The sequence below is a fragment of the Convolutriloba macropyga genome, chromosome 3 (genome assembly GCF_964194025.1).
Source record: "Convolutriloba macropyga chromosome 3, txConMacr16.3, whole genome shotgun sequence".
Taxonomy (NCBI): Eukaryota; Metazoa; Xenacoelomorpha; order Acoela; family Convolutidae; genus Convolutriloba; species Convolutriloba macropyga.
In genome coordinates, this window is record NC_134470.1 from 16454094 (window position 1) to 16463261 (window position 9168).

Sequence of the window (9168 nt, forward strand, 5' to 3'; positions counted from 1 at the left end):
CACCAGTTATAATTCTTGATGAATAGATTTAAATTTTTCATCGCCATCATCTAATTTTTAAGAGTTTTTTCCTTAATGTGCCATAACAATTACACTCCGAATCTAAGCATTAGAATTCTTAGATAAAACTCATCAATTTATTAATCTTAAATATATGATTTTTTTCAATCATATTTGTGGTCAATCGCTGCTATTTGTCGTCGGCAATCTACCGGCTATTTAAAATAGCTTTTCAGTTTTTAATAGCTTTGTAGTGATAGCGTCAAAAATTATTTTTCACTGTCGAAACTTTTCATTAGCCGAGCCATTTACTCAGCTGGCTATTATGGCTCTCCTATTTCGTATTACTTCGGCCTTTAATATGCTTCGTGTCGCCAACTTTTCATTTTTTCTTTAAAAATTTTGCCTGAAGTGTTTTCCACTTCTCTACGCTAGTTTCATTCCTCTGTCCTTCGCATCAATTGGCAGTTAAAGAGCAGTTTTCAATCAAAATCTGTAACAATAGTAGGCAAGGCTGAAAAAGTAAATTAGATTGAAATAACGCTCAGTTTCAAGTGTCCGGCAATTATTTTTGTTCTTTTCAATTGTTCTTTTCTGCAGGCAATAATTTTCTGCGCAACTTCCCCCATAATGCTCAACATTTTATTAATAGCCGCAAAGCGATAGCGGCTATTATTGGGGACATCGTGTTTTTCTTTTCATTTCGTCGTCTCCATCGATGATTCCTACGACCTGACTTCTGGGAATTGACTTTTACTGACTTCTACTGCTTCGCTGTTGAAATTTGTGTACGTGACGTCATTTGTTTTGCTTTTAGGTCAATTGCGTGATTTACCTCACTCAAAAAAAGACTTCTGAAATCACTCAATGAACTTTGAAATTTGTTAACATTTACTAGTTAAAGATCAATAGTGTGCATCCAAGCAGTGCCAAACGTGAATGCCCTAGTTCTTGATTATAGAGTCTTGAGTTTTTAGAATTTTAAATTTGAAAAAGCTCTCTTTGGACTTATCCTTATAGAACGTATGTGTCTCATAAAAATGACAGTCCGAATCTAACCCAAACAGTCTAGTTGTGTATTAAAGGACTGGTGGTCAATCTGTCTATCATTTTTTTAGTTGTTTCAATTCCATGGAAGGCCACAAGCGTCTCTTTTCCGACAATCTGCCGGCTATTTTGACTTCTTTTTCAGTTTTTTTTGTATACAACCTCGCAAAATTAAATGGCTTATTTTGGATAGCGGGGCGATTGCGATTTATCATATGACCATATATACAATACAATTTATGTACAACCAGAGCTGTAAGAAGTTATATACACAGTAAGAAGAGTTTGAGTTTATAAAATGGAGTTTGAGAAGTTCTTGTTAAAAACTGACTGTTCTATCTAACGGTAGTGAAAGACTTCCTCTGCCTCGATGCACTCAATCATTTCAAGTACCATGGAGGACTTCTGCTGGCTGAACTTGACGTATACAAACGTTAGTGGATTTTTTTGGCTAGCCTCGTGGAAATTGTGTGAACTGTGTGTGACAATTTCTTCAGGTAGTATTATAAACAAAAATAAAAACAAAAATGAAATCGAATAGGAAAACTTGAAAATCGATGCGAGTGGGTGGGACTCGAAACCACCGGTGTTGATGTTCTGTTTCTTCTAGGCGATAGTTCACTGCAATAAGTTGACTGGTTTGTCGTTTTAAAGCTTCGTTATTTCAATGTGTAAATCGTCCCAAAATTAAAAAGGAGGTCGACAAACTGACTTGAACGTTTTCGAACCGAAGCTGCCAGTTCTGATGTTTTTTTAGCGGGCCGCGCTATGTGTCATGTACGATGCTACGAAAATTCAGCTTTCATTCAAATATATTAGATGTCCGCTTGATTCAAATATAGCCAGGGCTTAGATCGGTGGCCCTGTTTTCAGATTGTCCTGCCTCGATGTTGAAAAAATATTGACAAAAAAGAAATGGTTAGGATTAATAAAGAGAGGGAGAATAATAATAAAGAAAATGTTGTTTCTGACTTGAAAAAGCATTTAAATAAATGTGACAGAATTGAGAAATTGATAAATAAAAGTGCTACGCTAACCTAAACCATAAAACCACTGAAACCAAACCACGCGCAGAACAATGAAGAATGTTTTTTGTTTTTAATCTGACAGACGTTTTTTTTTAAATCAGTGGAGTGTTGAGGAAAATAGTAAAATAATCATGAATAAAGTAGAAATGAAAGGCTTTGAAAGAAGGCGCATCTGTTGGTCAATAATTATAATTAGAGATATTGATGACAGCTGTGTTCTGTTCAGCCCCGAACTGACTATGCGAGTGGCTGGCCGAACAGATGAGAACAATTGAATGAGATGGACAGAGAATGACAAAGACTAATTTGTCTTTGGCCCCGAATAGACTAGGCGAGCGGCTGGCCGAATACTCTAAAAACGTATGATTGTTCTGATGCTTTTCATTTTTTAATATAGCAGAAGAAAAATAATAAGTAAAGTTGGAGGCAACGGAGCTGGGCTCGAACCGTAGTCCGAGAAAAGAAATTTCCGTTCTTTCGTTAATTCTTTCGCGCTTTGTTGATCACTGCGCCACTTTCCTGCTCTTCAAGACGTTAGATATTTGTTGCAGTATATTGGATCAGTTTATTGGATGGAAGAAACGCCTCAAGAAAATAAATAAATAAATAAAGTTGCTGGAGTTGGAGTCGAACCGTAGTTGTGTGTACTTTATTAAACGATTTTTGCGCTCTTCGCAACTCTGCCATTCGACAACTATTGGTTATCCGACTGCCAATGTTTCATTTGAACTATCTGTCTCTCTGTTCTTCAGTTTGTTGTTGTACTTGGTTTTTTGCCTGTTTTCTTAGTTTTCCTTTTTGTGCTCTGTTCTTGCTTTTCCTCTGTTGTTGAGCACATTTCTGATGTTTGAAAGACTTTGGTCTTTGATATTGAAATTCCAGGGTTAAACTGGGATTGATCCTCCTTTTGTTTAGTGGATCACTATTCTAAGCAGTCATCTTAGCAACTAGTCTATTGTGTATGCGGCTAGAAGATTTAGTAATGGAGATGGTCAAGAGTGCTTTGGCAAGATTTGAGCGGTCGTTTCTTTAATATCAGCTCTGATACAGACAGTAGTTCCTGTTTGATTGCCCTTTGAATTTACCCGTTGGCCAGTTTAATCTGCATTTCCCTGACTGACTTCATGTTTGCCTCTCCGTGGAGTTTTTGAATTTGGTACCATCTTGGTTTTTGAAGGCAAATTCGTAGGGCTGTTTTGAACGTTTTGTAATTTATTGATAAGGGCATGTGAATGATCCAGCCAGCAAGTATTTGAGTAGAATTAGTGGTCTGATCAAGATTTGTCAACCAAAATTAGACTTCTTTAAACTTTAGGTTACTAAGCTTCCAGAGTTGAAATAGCCTGCTGTTCGTTCTTCTTATTAAATTTTTGCAGTGTTCATTCCAATTGAGGCGTGGAGTGAGAATGATACCTACAAATTTTATCGATTTTGTCTTCTGAATGAGTACTCTTTTTATGTTGAGTTCTAAAGAAGATTCTTTCTCTGAGGGGTTTTTAAAGATCAGTTAATGAGTTTTATTTGGGTTAATTTTGATTTTGAGTAAGTCGCACAAATCAATTAGATTGTTCAGTGATGATTGGAGAGTTTTTGGATTAATTTGGGGGATTGTGACCTATGGTGGAGGGCAAATTTGTCAGCTAACTGTGAGATCTGGGCTTTTATTTGAGGCACACGACTGACGTAAAATAGAAAGAGAAATGGGAGCAATGACGCTCCCTTGAGGTACTCCAGCTGTTGGGCTGAAACTATCACTGACAGTGGAGTTTGTCTTCACAAACAGGTTCCTTAGCGATAAAAATGAATTTAGCCACCTTATGACTGAAATATTTAGCCCAATCGAATTTAATTTGTGCACGAGTCCTAAGCGCCATTCAGCATCTAACGCTTTTTCGACATCCAAGCATACGAAACACCCATTTCGGACCAATGAAATGCTTCACTGACGTGCTGAGTGAGTTTAATGACGTTTGCTGTGTTACCTGTAATCACTTTGAGTCTCGCCGAATATATTTTGGCTTTCACAAGGTGCCATAACGATGTTTATCACAACAGTTTCACATATTTTTGTAAGACTAAGCAATTTGGAAGACTAATGGGTCGGTAGTTTTCAGCCTTCGATCGGTCTTGGTCTTGTTACCATTTTTATCTGGGATTTTTTCCAGTTAACTGGAGCATACGAGTTGTTTATGGAGCTAGATATGTGGAGACAGGCAAGGGCTTTACAATTCTTAGGAAATTCCTCAAAGAGTTTGTAGCAATTTTTTCCCGGCCTAGGGCATTTTTGTCTCGTCTCTTTCAAGATTTCATCAACTTCCTTTGTTGTAACCACAATGCCAAGCTGTTCAGTATGTTCATTTTCTATTTATTTTTGCTTTGGTTTCATTTTCAATATTGTCGCATGGTTCAGAAATTATTGATGATTCTGCTTCGTGATTTCTCATTGTGTCTTTTAGCAGGTGTTTGAATATTTCACTTTTCTCCTCTTCTGTGACCGCTTTGTAGAATAGTTTTGGGTATTTTGCTGTTTTTTGTTTGGGCTCGTGTTTATTAGTTAGTTTTTTTATTGCTTCCCAGAAACCTTTGCTACACTTATCACTTACACTTTCCAAGACCTTTGCTGTTTTTCTGTCTTCTGATTGCCTCACTGACCGTTTATGTTTCTTTCTGTAGGTAGTTTATCTCCGTTCTTAAAGAGGTATAGTGATCGCCAGCTGCAGTTTTGAGCTCTCTTCGCCTTTTTCTCCTGAGTTTTATCAGTTTTTGTGTCTCAACACTGTAGGGGAACTCTTTCTTGTTGATGCAGGAGTCTTCCAAAGATTTGTGTAATAATTCAATTAAACTGCTGCTGAACAGATTTAATTCATTTTTTGGATACTCCGCAGGCCATAGATTTGATGATCTGTGAAGTTTCATGCATGTTCTGTAAACTCTGTAGTTGATTTTTGATTTTATTTTAAAAGTTTTACCTTTTCCTGGGTTAATTGTCGTAGTTGTAATTTTGTGATTGCTGCCTAAATCTTCTGATACCTAAAAATCGTTAAATTGCGCAAAAAGTGAATTATCGCAAAATTGCAGATCTAACATATTTTTGCATTTTCCATCAAATGACTGATAGGTGTGATAACCGTTGTTCAGCAGTTTAAAAGTGCCCTCGTCAATAATATTTAGCTTTTCAACTTTTTCAACTTACCTGAAAATATTTTATCCGTCGACAGCGGCTTTCCAGGGGAATTGTAAGCAGTTATTATACAAAAATCATCGAAAAAGGGCAACTTGTGGCAAATTTTTAATGTTTCTAGTGTTCGTTCATTGCTTTTTGGTTTCTTTTTCTACTTGTTCTGTTCGCTTGACAAAAATGATGTTCTTCACTAAGATAGCAGGGCCATGATGACCGTTGTTGCAGGTTTGCGTTGCAACGATGTAGTTGTTGAGAGGGGATAATAATGGACCCAGTTGAGAGGGGATGTTAAGGACCCAGTTCTTAATTTCACTCAAACAAATTACATCTATGTCTTCTGCTGAAAACAAAATCAGATGGTATTTTTTGTTGTTTAGTCCGCGACATTTGCAAAATTTTGAGCTTATCCATTTTGCGAAAAGTTTTGGCTGTTTGGTAAATTGTTTGTCTGTATTGAAATAACAGCTGTTTTTGCGCTTTTAATGCTTGCATGTTTTCTCTGGCCATCAATTTTTTCATTGAAGGTACGCTAGGTGCTGTTAGAGACAAAATTTATTATGTCACTGTAGGACATATTGTTAAGAACTGTTTGTTTTTGTTCAAAACATCAGCTTCTAGAACAGCAATTTTTTCAGTTGATGGCGTTAGCTCAGTGATTGCTTGAGGTTTGAATTTATTAGCTAAGGCTGAGAATTTATTCTTATTTATCTTTTTTGAGGCCTCTGCTAACTTGTGCTCATATGCTGGACAGCCTCGATAAACTGGAAGTGTATTCCTGGCATTCACTTTTGCATTTGGAAAGGCCTGATTTAGGTTTAATGACATCATCAAGCATTCTCTTGAAGTGAGGTCCTCTGGTTGAGTAAAAAAATCGGTATTGTTTTTCCATTCTCTTATTTGCTTTATCTTGACGGCTGGAAAATTTGACCTGATTGCTCTTGCAAACTGAATTTGTGATGGTCTTGGATCAAATGAAACATGATCATGTTGAGAATCAGCCTCAATGAGGCTCTGAATTAAAGGAGAGAGCAACTTAAAAGAGCTACTTAAGAAAAGCGCTACTTAAAAGAGCTAAAGCTAAGAAAGAAGGAGATTGAAAAGAACTTTTGAAGAGTAAGATAAGAAAAAGATAATTGAAAAATCAGGATTCGAAAACTCAAGCAACTTTTATTGAAAAATCTACTTTTAGAGAAGACTCACTCCCAAAGGATGTTCCTACACAAAACGGTGTACTTGCTTGGGGCTTTCTTATCACACTTTGAGGTACTGATCCGAAAGTGACATTAATAGCGTTTCAGTCATCATGGAAAACAATTAGGCTAATTGCGATTTTTCATATAACATGGTCGTTATGGTGGCGGTAAAGCAAGCGGAATCTTGCCTCTGGTGGGCGCGTGTCGCGGCTTCGCGCGCGTCGTGGCTTTGCCGCGATTACCGGCTTGCGATTTCCGGATTACATCCCACTGCGGATGAGAGTCATGGCCAAGTATTTATGTTTATTTGGTGCATTGGAATACATTATGCACTATAATATTATGCGCAGTTTTGGTTGTAACGGTTAACAATGTATTATTTCTGATAGATTACACAACTATTACGTAACTTTCGGCTTGTTTTTATGTCCGCTTACTTTTACTTCTGTTTACTTTGTGTTCACCGTTCGTTATTGCCATCGAGAATTCATCAAACTCCTGGTCAAAGAGAAGTTGTGGAATAAATTTGACAGGCAATGGTGTAATCACCTTTTTTAATCAGCTCGTTGCGATCACGGCAGTTGCATAACTTACGCCACTGTGTAGCTGATTTCGTCTGTATGTTTGATTTTTTTTTTTGTATTATTAATTGGGCACCAACTAGTTATGTCGACAAGTTATGCGAATATGGTTATCGCAACGAGATTCGATTACAATTTTACTCACAATTTTATCTATTTTTTCGGATGTGGAATTTTTTCAAGTACCAGGGAAAAACTCGAATTTGTTTTCAATTTTATTTGTTCATTGTTTTTGGCGGTGTACGTGCTCAGTTAATGGACAATGGCTCTCAGCTTAGCCATCAAATGAAATGTTCTTGATATTTCATGAAATGTTCTTGATATTTCCTGATATTTCCTAGAGATTAGGTTTCGTAAGTAACTGTTTTTATTGCTGCTATGCACACTGATATTTTTAGCGGGAGTGTTGTGGTATACATTGTTATGTAGAGAAAGGTGGTAGATATGAGACATAACGCAAAGAGGAGTCGTAGTTCAAATAGGGATCAGAAAGATTGATTACCAAGTTGTTCTAAATACAATGACGTGCAGCAAGGGTTTCCAATTTTCATTCAGTAGTTTTTATGAGCAGGATTTTGTTACTTTCAGATGCTTACAAATGCCTCGAAAAGACTGTTTCTAAGTTGAAGTTGACTCCTCTAGCTACAACAAGTCAAAAAATGGCTGTGACTAAATCCCAGCACTCTGGCGGACAGAAAGGAGACACTGCAACAGTTGCAGATGTACGTCACCTGAAGTCGCCCCTGGAGATCAATCTAATCAGACTGATGCACAAATGTGAACAAAGAGCCCTGGATGGGTCAGCAGAAGTGGCCACTGATTGGAGACAACACACGTACATTGCATGTCTCAGAGATTTCCTCAAAAAGCTTCAAGGTATCGTTTTTGAGAAGCTTTGAAGGATATCAATATATCATATTTTTGTACATCAATGTATCAGAGATCATCTTAATTTCGTGTGCGTTATTTTCACTAAATCTTGTGTCTCGATATCAATTCAAAGATCTCGAAAGTTCCTACATATCTTGATGTCTTCATAGCAAGTGTCATGTCAAGATCTTGGCACGATTTATCATGTTTTGGTATGTTCCATATCAAGTTTCGATTGACTAGGGTAGTGGCTTCATTAAAAGTTGCGCGCCATATATTTTCAACGAATGTTCTCTTGAAAAGGGTTTCCAGGTTGATCACGAGACCAGGTCACGTTCCTATAGTAAGTATATTAGTAGTAAATATCCCTCGTGTTAACTAGTGAACAAAAGAATTGACTTAACAAAAAAGGGGAAATAATTAATGATTTACAGACAAAAAGTTCATTCTAAGATTATTCATAGTTTTGTTGGCTTTAGCTAACCCAGTGGACAAACCCAGCGTTGAAGATCTGACCGAATACAAACGGAGAATCAGCCTATTGGAAACCAACTTAGAAACTATGAAGCAGTCCTTGAATAATGAAGCTGCACCCCATTCTGCTGCAGCTATATCAGAGAATAACGTTTTGGACAGTACATTCGACAACACATTCCAAAAGTCTCCCAAGGTGTTGAGTGAAGAGCCGAAACATATCAACCAAAACGAAAGCAAAAAAGTAGAAAATAATGCTCAATTTTTAAATAGTACAAAATCAGTTACTAAATCAGAAAAGGGTTCCTCTACCAGCGGACACGTAGAATTGCTCGCTAAAACGTCGGCGCAACCCCTGAAAGACATGCGAAATGAACTGTTCGATAATTCTGCTACCAGATTGCGTAACAAAAAGTCCAAGCCGACCAATGAAGATGAAGATGCGGTAACTAACGACTCCGTTGAAGCAATTTTATCGCGTCATAATGCAGCACAAGAAAAAATAGCTGATGATATGTTAAAATTGGCACGCAGTTTGAAACAGACAAGCCTGACTGCAAACGAGTTGATAAAACGTGATCAGGATAATCTGAGCAGAGCCAATGAAATTGCAGCTAAAAATTATGACAAACTGCAAACTGAAACTGTAAGAGTGTCCAACACTAAACCATTAGGGTGTCAGTGGTGGTTGTTTGTGCTTTTGGGCATTGTATGTCTTGTATTTATATGGGTAGTATTCCTTATCAAAATAACTTAATTTATCTGTATTATAATTGTAATATGTTTAATTGGTA

General features: G+C 37.1%; 1 protein-coding gene across 1 annotated transcript; it reads left to right on the forward strand.

Moving 5' to 3' along the window:
• The first annotated feature begins 7600 nt into the window (after window positions 1-7600).
• Window positions 7601-9168, forward strand: LOC142336899 (vesicle transport protein USE1-like). The gene is made up of 2 exons (XM_075385873.1): window positions 7601-7906; window positions 8380-9168. The coding sequence occupies exons 1-2, from the start codon at window positions 7690-7692 to the stop codon at window positions 9129-9131; spliced, it is 969 nt and encodes a 322-aa protein (XP_075241988.1). The 5' UTR covers window positions 7601-7689; the 3' UTR covers window positions 9132-9168.

Coding starts and splice junctions, on each gene's coding strand:
- LOC142336899 (XM_075385873.1), top strand. CDS start 7,690: ATGGCTGTGACTAAATCCCAGCACTCTGGCGGACAGAAAGGAGACACT. Junction 7,907..8,379: donor TTTCCTCAAAAAGCTTCAAG/GTATCGTTTTTG, acceptor TGTTGGCTTTAG/CTAACCCAGTGGACAAACCC.